General features: G+C 50.2%; 1 protein-coding gene across 1 annotated transcript; it reads left to right on the top strand.

Annotated features, from left to right (window-relative positions):
• Positions 1-400: 400 nt before the first annotated feature.
• On the top strand, positions 401-12,390 carry CD2 (CD2 molecule). The gene is made up of 5 exons (XM_054564702.1): positions 401-495; positions 638-934; positions 4,616-4,846; positions 8,957-9,079; positions 11,900-12,390. The coding sequence occupies exons 1-5, from the start codon at positions 435-437 to the stop codon at positions 12,208-12,210; spliced, it is 1,023 nt and encodes a 340-aa protein (XP_054420677.1). The 5' UTR covers positions 401-434; the 3' UTR covers positions 12,211-12,390.
• Positions 12,391-12,627: the final 237 nt, after the last annotated feature.

Genomic DNA, 12,627 nt, shown 5'->3' with positions numbered 1-12,627 from the left:
GATTCACTTTTGGATACTCAAGTCTATTTCTGTGTGGTGTTGTCAGAGGTATTACAGCAGGGTGAATAGAAGCCAGGCCCTGTGGTAGAATTTGGCTCCTTAATAAAGGGTGATCCTGAGTGATTTACTGAGCCTCTCAGCTTCTGTCTCTTCGATGGAGATAATAAAACCCACCCAAGGTGGTTGTGAGAATTAAAATGAGAGAAGAAAACACACACTCCTATGTATACCTGTTTTGGCAAAGGAGCACATCAGCAGGGGTGGTTTGATGTGTGCATGCATGTGTGTGCATGCACTCTCTATGTTACTGTAAAAGAAGCAAAAAAAAAAAAAAAAAAGACACGTGGTTAAGCTCTCGGGGGTGGATTTCATCAGTCTTACTTTAGTTCCTTTTGCGAGAGCTCAGAATCACAATAAGGGAACTAACCCCAAAGATGAGCCTTGCATGTAAAACCCTAGCCAGCTTCCTTCTGATTTTCATCCTTTCTCCCAAAGGTAAGTTGGTGTGTGGGCCTCCACTGCCGCCGTGAGAAGCTTCTTTGGAGACTCTGAAGTAACTGGAGAGTCTCAGAGGTCACCGCCCAGCTTTCCCTGGCAGTGAGTCTCAAGACCTCAGTAACCATCTTGCTTTTTACAGGTACAGCCCTCACTCAGGTCCAGGGGATCCTGAATCAAGACATCAACCTGCCCATTCCTGTGTTTCCACCGGATAGCAAAGTAGATGACATACAATGGTTCAGAAATCAGATCAAGGTTGCACGGTTCAGAGAAGACAAGATACGTTTCCTGCAAAATAACACGTACCAATTGTCAAAAAATGGAACTCTGAAAATTAGACATCTGCAGAGAAATGATAGTTCTATCTACAAGGTAGTCGTATATAATATGGATGGAAAAGAAATATTTACCGAAACATTTGATTTGAGGATTCTAGGTAAGTCTTTACTCCCTAATTTCCTCCATCTCAATAGGGGTGCTATTTAGCAAGTTGGGGAATAGCATTTACAGAATGTCCCCAGCCCTGACCTCAGCCTTGGGGGAGCTTGAAAGGAAAACCAATGCATCCCTCCTGCCTCAGGGGAGGCTCCTGTCCTGTGGCAGCTGGAAGCCACACGTGGAAATAGACAGCTGATACACAGTCTGCCTGCCTGAAACAGTCTCTTCTGTGGTTATGGGAATGTGGGGCTGAGTGAAGAACCTGGCTAAAGGCAGCATTAATCAGGAGGAGGGAACAGGTGTTGCCAAAGAAAAAGGTAGTCATTCCAGGTGGACGACAAAGAGGCGAGCTAGGTGTGGAGCCGGGAAGGTGAGGCCCACGGGAGTGCAGTGGGTCTTCCAATTAGAGAGACAATTCTAAGCCACGATGCCCTGAAGAAGTAGTTGCATGGCAGGAAACGGCTGGAAATAATGAACTTAGGGATGAAGAGCCCTTGTTTCCGATCCAAGGTGGAAGGTGGTTTTTGCTGACTTCTGTAGAGAACGACAAGGCAGGGCGGCTCCGTGTGTCCGTCCAGGGAGGCAGGAGCGCCTGCCAGAGGCGGTGGCAAGAAGGCTAATAGCCAGGGAGCTGCTGCTGCGCCCAAGCGAAGGGCCAGGGGCTAGTTTGTGATTCTTAACCCTGGTCACCTGTTAGAATCAACTGGGATGCTATTAAAAGTTACCAGTGGCCGGGTTCCCTGCCAGCCCAATCGAGCTGGAATATTGTAGCGTGGGACCAAGCAGCAGAGGCGTCTGAAGGGCACCAGGTGAGTCTAATCGGCAGTGCAGGCTGATGCCCACGGCACCCAGGTGCCTGAGACTGAGGGTGCCTGTGAGAGGAGGAAGAGCAAGTGCATGAAGCCATCCATGGAGAAAGCCCGGGCAGGGTGGCATCGGTGCGGGGCAGAGGGAAGGGAAAGTGGAATTGAAATGACTTTGCATTGAAAGTTCAGCTGCTGCAAAGCAGATGATAAGAAGTGAGAAGAGGAAGCTGCACTTGGCCTGGCGAGGACAGTAGGGACCCCAGCATGAGCACCAGCCAGCAATTCAGTGAGCAAATAAGCAGTTTTGCACTTCACACAGGAAATGGCAGGAGGAGCAGAGCCCTCCCCTTCTGCACAGGGTAGCCCTCCAGCCCGTTGGTTCTCGGAACCTGGACCTGGCCTCCACCCCCTCCAACAATCCCAGACACTGTCAGCTCCCTGCAGGTGACAACTTTCCACACCCTAGTCTTCAATCTGGAAGGGAGAGCACATTCCAGAAATGGGGCGGGGCGGAGAATGGAGCCAGAAGGGCCCTCGGCTTATGGGTGCTGGGAGTCCCCGATCCCAAGACTCCTGCCGCCAGGGGCTCAGTGTCCCACTGCGCACATGAGCCTCACATTCCTGTCTTCGTTAGTGTTGGAGTGATAATAGCACCCACTTGCTGGGTGTCGAGCGCTTTGCTTACATGACCTTAATTAAGGTTACTGACAGTCTTGAGAAGTAGCTGTTATTATCCCCTTCCTATCTCTAAGGAAACAGGAGCAACTTGTCCAAAGTCACACAGCTTGACTGCTGCGAAGGCAGAATCTAAACCTGGGGCTTCTTTTAGCAAGAATGGTGGCATTTCTTCTTTCCAAAAAGCTTTATTGAGACACGATTCACATGCCATAAAATCTACCCATTTAAAGTCTATAATTCCGTGGTGTTCAGTACATTCAGACTTATGCAGCCATCGCCACAATTTTAGAACATTTTGAGTACCCGAAAATAAACCCTGCACTCTTGGGCCAAAAGACAGAGCTCTTTCCAAGACACAACAGTCACCCCCTCCATGTGCACATGCGTCACACAGCATCTTAACCCAGTTTGCAGTCCGGTGACCATTGCCTGCTGTGTGGCCTTGAGTAAATTCTCTGTCTGCCCTGCGTCTGATTTGCACAATAAGCATGGCATGAGGTGCTCAGGGGGACACGGCTCCACAGAGACGGCTGAGCAGAGGTGCCTTACAGCGTCCTCTCCCAACCAATGCTTCTTCACGGGGCTTCTCTCCTAGCGGCCGCCCTGGCCCTGGAGACTCTCCACGCGGGGCTGCTGCCGCCAGCTGCAGAGGGAGGGCAGAGCCCCTTCAAACCAGGTGTCGGTAGGGAAGCAGCTAATCCTTGCAACCCAGAGTTAAGGAGTCCTCATCTGTGAGATGAGTCCCCCTTGATCCGGCCATTCCTCCACTACGAAGCTGTCTTATGGAGAAGACGTGCACATAGATATGACTTCGAGGAGCTGCTCATCACCGTCTGTTTTATATTAGCAGAATACTGGAAAGGATTTTAAAGGCCCCCACAGTTAGAAAGTTATTCATTAATTGAAGAATGCATCGTTTAAAAAGATAGTAGTGATGCTATTTCATATTCTTAAGGGAATTATATAAAAGATCGGTAAAGGAAAAAAGGCACATTACAAAATCATACGATAAGAGTTTTAGTTTTTAAAACATTTATATATGTATGTAATGCATGGAAAACATCTGCTAAAGATATACCTCAAAGCAATAATAATTATTGACTCTGGATAGTAGAATTGCAAGTGATTTTTAACCCTGGAACCTTTAAAATGCATTTTTACAATGACTGGGTGTTACTCTTATAAATAGAAAAAAGAATATTTCCATTTTGAAAAGACAAGTAAATGCCTTGACTCAACCTGTAGACTATGCATGGACCCTGTCTTATTGTATGACGGTGTTTCTTCATCCTCCTCTCTCTTGGTCACACAGAATCCAAAGATGCAGAAAAAAAGCTTAATTTTTGCATGCATATATATTGAGACAGAAGTGGTATTTGGTAGGAAATTTCGTGGACAAGACATTGTTGCTTGGGGTCAGGGAAGGAAGGAATCATGGGAAAATGGGCTGGCCAGCTGCACAATGAACGGAGAGAAACTGGGTGAGAAAGGTGGCAAGTCTGGGGAAAGAGTAAAGTATGAGAAAAAGAGCAGGAGGGAAGAGGCAGTGGGAGGTCACACAGCTAGAAGTGGTGGCGTAGGATTTGCACCTGGCCTGTGTGACGCCAAGGCCAGGCCAATTGAATATTCTCATGCCAGAAAAGCAGAGGCAAGGAATTTAGGATCATGAATGTACCAACTGCAACCCATAAAGTCAGTGCCTAACACTTTGCCCTGGGCTTTGTCACATGTTGTCCCCGTTACGGCAGGTAGGACATGTCTTTGTTATCCATCTCTTACAGACGAAGGCCAGCAAGGCATAGTGAGTGGCCAACACACTCTGGGTAAGAGCCCAGCCAATTTAGCTTCTCAGAGCCTTGGGCATTTCATATGTCAACAGGAGGAAAAACGCTGGCGTCTCTGCTTGCTAGGATTAAATGGTATCTTGTATATGAAAGCATTTTAAGGTATAAAACAGCACTCAAACATCTGATTTTTTTTAACTGATATAATGTATGTCTGAACTTTATCAAAATAAATTTGTTCTGAATGTGCTGTATAAATAAAATTAGAATGACTTTTGAAAATCACTAGGGGTCTCTGAAATTGTCCCCTGGTCTCAAACGGACTCTGTTTCCCTGTCTATAAATAGGTATGTCTATTAATCACAATCAGAAAGTTGCCTCGTATGAATTGGATCTTTATTTTCTTTTCAGAGAGGGTGTCAAGGCCAGAGATCTTCTGGGGTTGTACCAACAAAACCCTGACCTGTGAGGTAACAGATGGAACTGACCCTAAATTAGCACTGTATCGAGATGGGAAACGTATCAAAGAAGGTCAGAACATCATCATATACAAGTGGCCTGCCAAACAAAATGCATTATTCGAGTGCATGGCAACTAACAAAATCAGCGAGGAAACCAACAGAGTGAACTTCAGTTGTTCAGGTATGTGGCAGGCACTCGTGAGACGTGCCAAGTTCACTTCTCAAATGCTGCCTGCCAGGCCCGTGGTGGAGACCTGCTCCAGGGTCCAGGTGCCTGGGCTGGGAGGCAGCCTTGACTCGGGGCGAGAACTGTAAAAATTCCCCATCATCTTGGAAACCTTTAAAAGAAGACTTAGAGGAGAGAAGGGGCGGTGTCCTATGGTTACCCACCTCAGGCATCCCCCGACAAGCATGATGTAACCTCAGGCTATTATAAAGATCTTTTGGGAGAAAGAATTGCCAAATTGAAGACATAGAAGAGGCTGTAGAGGCTGTCTCATGCAAACCTCCACTTCCCAGAGGGCAGACTTACTTGCCCAAGGTCCGCCAGCTAGTCAGTAACTACAATGGTGACTCACAGGGTAATGATGAAGAAGAGAGCAAAAGGTTCCTATTTGGAAGGGAGGTGGCCAGCACCTCCTATCAGAGGCTGTAGAAAAAACATGGAGTTAGGAGGCTGGGGGAAGAAGAGCGTGAGGCCAGGGAAGACCACAGATATAGTGAGGAACGGCTCCCCTGCCTGAGGGCAGACAGCCTGGCGTTGGTGCCAGCACCAGGAAGTCTTGAAATTCTAAGAGTCTAAGCTCTTTCCTGGTGCCACAGCTGGGCATCGCCCCCAGAAGTGAGTTTTGAGAGGCAGTCTGCTGCGGTGCTCCGCTCTGAGGGCCAGAGGCCTGGGCTTCTACTCTGGGTCTGTCCAAATGCAGCAGGAGGTCCTTGACAGAGTTCCTTACCTTCTGGGCTTCAGCCTCCTGGTCCGCAAAGAAAATGAGCCCCCTGATTCCCAAGACTCTACTCATTTGAGGCTCTGTGATTATCTACCCAGTGCAGTCTGCTCAATCCCCACTAAGGGAAACTGAGCACAAAAAATAGTTATTCGACCAGATGTCCTAAGTTTCTACAGTGACTGTGGCCGATCAGGGACCCTACAGAGAAGACCCGGGCTGGTGTGAAGTCAGGAGTAAGGCTTTTTTATATATATTCTTTGAATTAGTTTTTTGTTGCTGCATAACAAATTATTCCACATTTTGTGGCTTACAACAACAAGCATTTATGATCTCACAGGTTCTGTGAGTCACGAACCTGGCAGTGATGGAGTCGTCCCGGCTCAGCATCTTTCATGAAGCTACAATCCGGACACTGGCAGTACGTCATGTCAATCACGTCCAGGCTCTCTGAGGGGTCCACGGCCAAGCTCACTCACGTGGGCCTTTGGGCTGCTTCACAGTATGGCAGCCAGTGTCCCTGGGAGCAGTTTCAGCAAGAGCAAGGACAAGGGCTCAAAACAAAAGCATTGAACATTTTGTAACAACCTCAGGAGTGATAGGTTTCCCAGCACTTTTGTTGTATTCTAGCAACTAGAAGTAAGTCTGGCCATATTCCAGCGGAGGGGAGGACGCTAAGGCAGCGCGCGAGCAGGCGGGGCCATCCAAGAGTCTGCCGGCCACGCGCTTCTACCAGCGTCGTCCCATCCGACGTGCCCGCTCACCAGCACAGCCCCATCGCCACAGCCCAGTGAATCGAGGGGCCCCTCCGTGACTTCCCAGCCCTCTTCCCCCTTTCTGGAGGCCCTTGATTAGTTGCCAGATTTAGCAAATCAAAAGACAGCATAAATATGTTCCAAATGTTGCATGGGATATACTTACACTAAAAATTATTTATTGCTTGATTAAACTTTCCTTGGGTATCCTGTATTTTATCTGACAACCCTATCCCATCTATGTATCTATTTTTTAGACTAGATCCCACCAGTATACAAATGTGTGTGCATTAAGGATGGGGGATGGTCCTGAGGGAAGCTGAGGTGCCCCTCACTCTGCGGTGCAGAGCAGGAGCCGACCTGGGAAGAGCCACAAAGAGAAGGGAGGAATACTTGGGGGGAATGGCGAGGGGAACTGGGAGACATAGGCTGCTCTTGAAGGCTCTGGAAAGGATCTGAGTATTTCCTCCCGAAAGGCCAAGGCAGAGAGGAGTGATGATAAGACTAATCATTTGGCTTCGAAAACCAGAACACAGGTCGGAGGACCCACCACCTGAACTTCTGGGCACGTTCTCCAAGGAGTGTGGGGAGGAGGGTGGTTGGCTTTAGACACTGTGAGCTCGTAGTTTTGAATACCTCTGGAATGTCCCCCACGGAGAGCAGACCTGGGCACCCCAGGGGGCTGTACTGGACAAACCTTTGGCTTATTCTGTGCTTTGTAAGCGTGCCCAAGATGAGGCGTGGCTGCCCCGTGTGCGGACTCAGAGAAGACGAGCTGGCGGCCGCACGGCTGAGCCCCATGCCCCCAGACAGCTCCAGGCCTGACCCGGCCTGCCCAGGTCAGGGCCTGCGCAGCTCTGCACTCAGCCTGACGGAGACTCCAGCGCCCTGGCCTTGCCTCCCAACCAGCAGATCCCCGAGAACCCCAGATACTTTCCTGGGCCCGATTCACAGCAGTTTAGGATTATTCCTGCTTTGGGAAAGGAAACCCCTTCTTCCACAGACCAGAGGGCTTGTCCAATTGGCAGGCAAAGAATAGGTCAGAGAAAATCGAAGAAGCAAGCAAGGATTGGCACATCACTGCAGGCTGCTGGGTTGGTTTCCGGGCCTCTAGCTTGCTCCTGGAGCCCATCCTGGGCTCTGTGTATAAGAGCTCGTACCTTCCTAGGAATGTTAGGCTAGAGAAGGGTTTTCTGGCGAAAATGGGCTGAGCTCTGGTGTGTTCCCCAGATGCCTATGTTCCCCGGCCCCTAACGCCAGCTGCTGCCTCTCTAGCTGTCATTGATCCACACAAGGCAGATGGCCCAGCAGCCCTCCCCCGATGCAGCTCCCAGAAACACCAGTGCTCAGAGCTCTTCTCAGAACAGGACCTCTTCACCTTTGTGTATTGTTTTACAGTTTACAAAGTACTTTCACATCTATTATCTGATTGACTTCCAGCAGCCCCCGTGCAGTGGGGTAAGTTTCATTATCTCCATTTTACAAAGACAGGAATAGGCTCTGAGAGGCGGAGCAACTTGCCAAAGGTCACATACCGTATTTTGCTGTGTATAATACACATTTTTTTTTTTGCCCAAATTTTTGAGGGAAAAATAAGGGTGCACGTTATACACGGGTAGTACTAATTCTGTATCTATAGACATGTTTTTAATTCTTTTATTTATATTTATGTGTTAAAAGTATAACTCTAGAAAGCAATAATGATATCTGTGTGTTCAAAAATAAGTGCTAAAATTCCCTTATAACACAAAATACAAGTATCTAAATATAAATTAAAAATTGAATTAAAAACTTTAAGCAAAAATTTTTTTTCCTGCAAGTTTGGGCCAAAAATGCTGGCGCTCATTATACATGGCAAAATACAGTAGCTCTTGCCTAGAGGAGCCTGGAACACCGAGTTGCAAGTTGCGTTGTGATTCTTGCTGCTTTGCGGCAGCTGAAGGCCGTCTGGGAGCTGAAGGTCAAGTCCACTGCCGCTGCTGACTCAGTGGGGAGTGCTGGCTGTGCGGTCGAGGGCTGGGCCGGACCAACACATTGACCATTAATGTTTGGACAAGGCCTTGTCAAGAGAGTGAGGGGAAAGCAAGGCAGTGTAAGAGGGCAGCCAGACAGGAAGCTGCGGAAACAGTGCAGAAGTCCTGAGGCGAGGATGCTGCTTGAGGAGCCGCACAGCCCAGTGGATCCTGTGGCCTCCAGCTACTCATCCTCCCCCTCTGTGCCTTGCCTGTAAAACAGGAGGTGATACGACTGTGTCTCTCAACTCCTTCTCAGAGCTGAACTGCTGTGACAGTCTTCTGTACTGGCGCCGCAGATGGTATCATCCAACGCACATGAAGGATCAGGCATTGTAGTCCGGGGCTGGGGGTCAGCTCCTCAAGGAAGCTCCTGAGGGGCCTGGTCCCGGACCCTGAGCCCTTTCGGGGGATCGAGAACCCACCTCCCTCCCTACGCTTGGCCTTCATGAGGTTAAAGGGCCCCATTTATTAAGCAATATTATCTTCTTAACACGGGAGGCAGGAGCCCTTGGCCAGAGTGGTGATGACCCCTCGGCCCAGGACCCTCCCGGCCATGTTGCCGCTCTTTGTCTTGCAGAGAAAGGTCTGGATATCTACCTCATCATTGGCATCTGTGGAGGAGGCATTCTCTTCTTGCTCTTCGTGGCACTACTCACTCTCTACATCAGCAAGAGGAGAAGAGCACGCAGAAGGAGAAATGGTAAGCCCCCTGCTCTGTCCCGCTGCAGTCTGGGCAAAATCGCCGTGGAAACAACTCTCAGGGATGCCCTGGAGTCTGGCAGGCCAGTGATGGAGACAGGTGGTTTCAGAACGTCAGGGCTGCAACTGGCAGTCGCAGTCTGTTCCGTTTTGTGGTTCGCTTGATTTCTGAAAAAGAAATTCTCAGTGGCGGCAAGTGGGGGCTTCAGGAGGCTGCGTCCACGTTGGCCCCACTGGAATCCACCACCTGAGGCCGACCCCGCGTAAGGCTGTGTGGGTGCGTCTTGAATAAACCACACAGCTCTACGTGGGTAAAAAGGTTGGCTTCGAAACTCCATTTCTGTGAACAAACATCGTGGCCTCTTCTGTGGGGGTGGCCAAGCCCCTTGTTCTAAAACCAGGTGTTTTGACCTCCTTTTCTAATTTGCTGTTCAGAGGGGATGTGTTAGGGCTCTGAGTGTTTCTTCCTTGAATCACACCTGTTGGATGACCCACCAAGAATAAAAAAAAATCATGCTCACAAGTAGGGAGCTGGCTCAAGGAGCACCTGGGCCACGAGGGACAGTGAGTTCAGATGCAGCAGCCCCCCTTATCTGCAGGGAATATGTTCCAACACCCCCAGTGGATGGATGCCTGAAGCCACGGATAGTACTGAACCCTGTATATACTATGTTTCTCCTACCAATACATCCTTATACTAAGTTGAGAGCTTTAGGCACTGTAGGAGATTAGCGACAATAACTAACAACAACATAGAAACACTATAACAATATACTGCAATGAAAGCTATGCGAATAGCTTTGGGCCCATCATTAAGAAAAATGAGGCTGATTTGAACACAAGCGCTGTGAGGCCTCCACAGTTGAGCTGATAACTAGGTGGCTACTAAGTGACTATTAATAGGTAGAGAGCATATATGGCATGAATACATCAGACAAAGGGATGATTCACATCTGGACAGGACAGCAGATTTCACCATGTTCTTCAGAACAGAGTGCAATTTAAAACATACATTGTTTATTTCTAGAATTTTCCACTTAATATTTTTGCACTGCAGTTGGCTGCAGGCCACTGAAACCACAGAAAGTGTAACTGTAGACAAGGGGGGACAGCCCTAATGGCACACCAGTGTCTCCACAGGCGCTGGGAGGGGAGCCTTCCTGGGCGAGTAACTGGGAGATGCCTTGTAGGAGGACACTCGGCCTGGAGGAGCCCCCAGAGCAGACGCAGGGCAGGGCCTGCTGCTCGGGCGTGGGCACGCTGGGGCCGCAGCCTTGCTCTGACCGAGCGGCCGCGCAGAGCCATAGCGGGCCTACTGTGTCCAAGCCGGCCAGAGGCCTCGGGTGCTTGGCCACATCCCACCTCTCCTCTCGGACTCATGGGGCCCTTGGTCTGCATCCCTCTGGGGGCCCGGGCTCTCACTAAAGACTGACATTGTGATTTGCGGTCCCACTTAATTGATTTTTGGCTTCCTGAGGACAGTGTTGTACCTGGGCCGCCGTTGCCACTTACCAATGGCACCTAACACCTAGAGGGAGGGGAATAAATTTTCAAAGAACAAATGAACAAAGAAGGAGCAACTGCAGTGCAGTGAACAGACTGGTGAACAGATGGCCAGCCCAAGTCAGGCACATAAGGGAGGAAAATGGGTCCCCACTGTCCCACAGCTAGCAGTGGGGTCAGAGGTCACAGTCCTCTGTCTGACAGCCTCCTGAGCATGACCTTGGGGCAGCAAGGATTGGCACAGCGGATGCGTCTTTCCCTTCCTGTGCCCTTTTCTTTGTGTGCTTAGAGCACACTGGCCTCTCACATGTCCAAACCACATTGCTGCCTTAAGTCTTCACGTTGGAAGCTGCCTGAGGCCTGGGCTCCCCACACGGGGAAGAAGCCTCCGGACTGGCATTACCGCCCAAAGTTACAGGGTGATGCTCAGTCTTGGGGGCCTGGGCCTGCTGAGCCCTGCAGTGATGTCACCCAGGGAGAATGTCTTCTTCCTCCCCTCCTGGGAAGCATGCTGCAGGGATGGCCTTGGGCACAGGGCCTGGGGCACCAAGCTGGTGGCCCGAAGGAGGCCGGAGGGACCAGTGGAGACCTCCAGACCTCGAGTAGCTGAGCATCTCACACATGTTCTGTGTGATTTTAAAACAGCATAGGAAAAGTGACATTGCTGTGAGTCGTGGGCCTGTCTTCATGGGTGACAGTCACACAAAGCACAAAATCCCAGAGGGGCGCCCAGGGGAGGGATTCTTGTCCTCCTAAGCGTAAGAGGATGGGACTTACTTCTGAATTTCTGAGAAACTAGTAAGTTTCTAAGGAATAAAAACCCCTTGTGTATTCTCCAACCCTCGCCAGAACGTGGGTTGTGTAGGAGTCAAACTGGGTGAAAGGTAGATCTAACAAAAAAAGCCACGTGAAGGAAGGTCTCGGCTGATGTCCTCTCTGCCTACTCAGAGCCTCTGGCAGGGGCTCTAACCACAAGGCTCTCTCAGCACCGTCGCTAGGGTGGCACAGCGGCGGGGCTGCAGGGTCTGAGGGCCCTCTCTGTTCCCAGGAGACCCAGGCACAAAGGCCCCCACCTGCCTCCTTGCTTCTGGCTCCTGGAGTTCTCAAAGCCCCAGGCTCTCATTCCACCTTGCTGGTGGGCCTCTCTGTCTCCCCTACAAGACTGGGAACCGTTAGAGGGGAGGGGCAGCTTGTACCCTCTCAACGCATCCCCGAAAGCAGCCAGCATGGTGCCTTGTACATAGGAATTACACTCAATAAATAGTTGCATTGATCCTATCTTGCCCAGATGAACTCTTTATAGGTTTTATTGTTGCAGATGAGGAACCGGAAATCAGAGTACACAAAATGACCTCTGAGGAAAGGAGCCAGAAGCCCCTTCAAATGCCAGCCTCAGCTCTTCAAAATCCAGCCAGCCCCCAACCTCCTCCACTACCAAGTCATCATCCCAAGGCACACGGTCATCGTCCCCAGCCTCCTGGCCACCGTGCCCAGCCCCCTCACCAGCACCAGCAGCAGAAGAGGCCTCTCCCCCGCCCTAGCACACAAGCTCGCCAGCAGAAAGGCCCTCCTCTCCCCAAGCCTCGAGTCCAACCGAAACCTCCCCGTGGGGCTGCAGAAAACTCGTAACTGTCTTCTGGCAGAGCCATTAAAAGAGATTAAAAGAGATCAAAACTGTCCCTAATTAAGAGATGAAAACTGTCCTTCCCAGGAAGGCACTGCAGGATTCCTGCACTCTGGTGTGGATGCCTGCATCTCCATCAACTGTGTCCTACAAGGCGGACATCATCACCTCCCAAGCTCATGGGCCACAACCACAGCTGCACACCTATCTCACGTGACCTAACAGCTGGAGTCTCTGGCCTCCTCCTAAAGCTCCACTGCACTAGGAAGGGAGAGGCAATAGAAGTGCAATCACTGGGATGATGGGGGACTGAGCACAAAACCCCAGAGCTCTCCTCGCCTCTCTGTGCAACATGTGGCGTTCGCTGTGCCTGTGTCTCGCTACAAGCCGTCTGCCTGTTCGAGAGACTCTTGGGTTTCTTA

Source organism: Pteronotus mesoamericanus, unplaced genomic scaffold, assembly GCF_021234165.1.
Source record: "Pteronotus mesoamericanus isolate MK-2021 breed Mesoamerican mustached bat unplaced genomic scaffold, CSHL_Meso_final scaffold_99, whole genome shotgun sequence".
In the NCBI taxonomy this organism is placed as follows: Eukaryota; Metazoa; Chordata; class Mammalia; order Chiroptera; family Mormoopidae; genus Pteronotus; species Pteronotus mesoamericanus.
The sequence above is the reverse complement of the archived record's forward strand: the minus strand, read 5'-3'. Positions and strand labels throughout refer to the sequence as shown.

What these genes read in the sequence shown, in the direction of transcription:
- CD2 (XM_054564702.1), top strand. Translation starts at nt 435, where the DNA reads ATGAGCCTTGCATGTAAAACCCTAGCCAGCTTCCTTCTGATTTTCATC. An exon ending in TTTCATCCTTTCTCCCAAAG is followed by an intron (nt 496 to 637) that starts GTAAGTTGGTGT and finishes TGCTTTTTACAG; the next exon opens with GTACAGCCCTCACTCAGGTC. An exon ending in ATTTGATTTGAGGATTCTAG is followed by an intron (nt 935 to 4,615) that starts GTAAGTCTTTAC and finishes TTTTCTTTTCAG; the next exon opens with AGAGGGTGTCAAGGCCAGAG.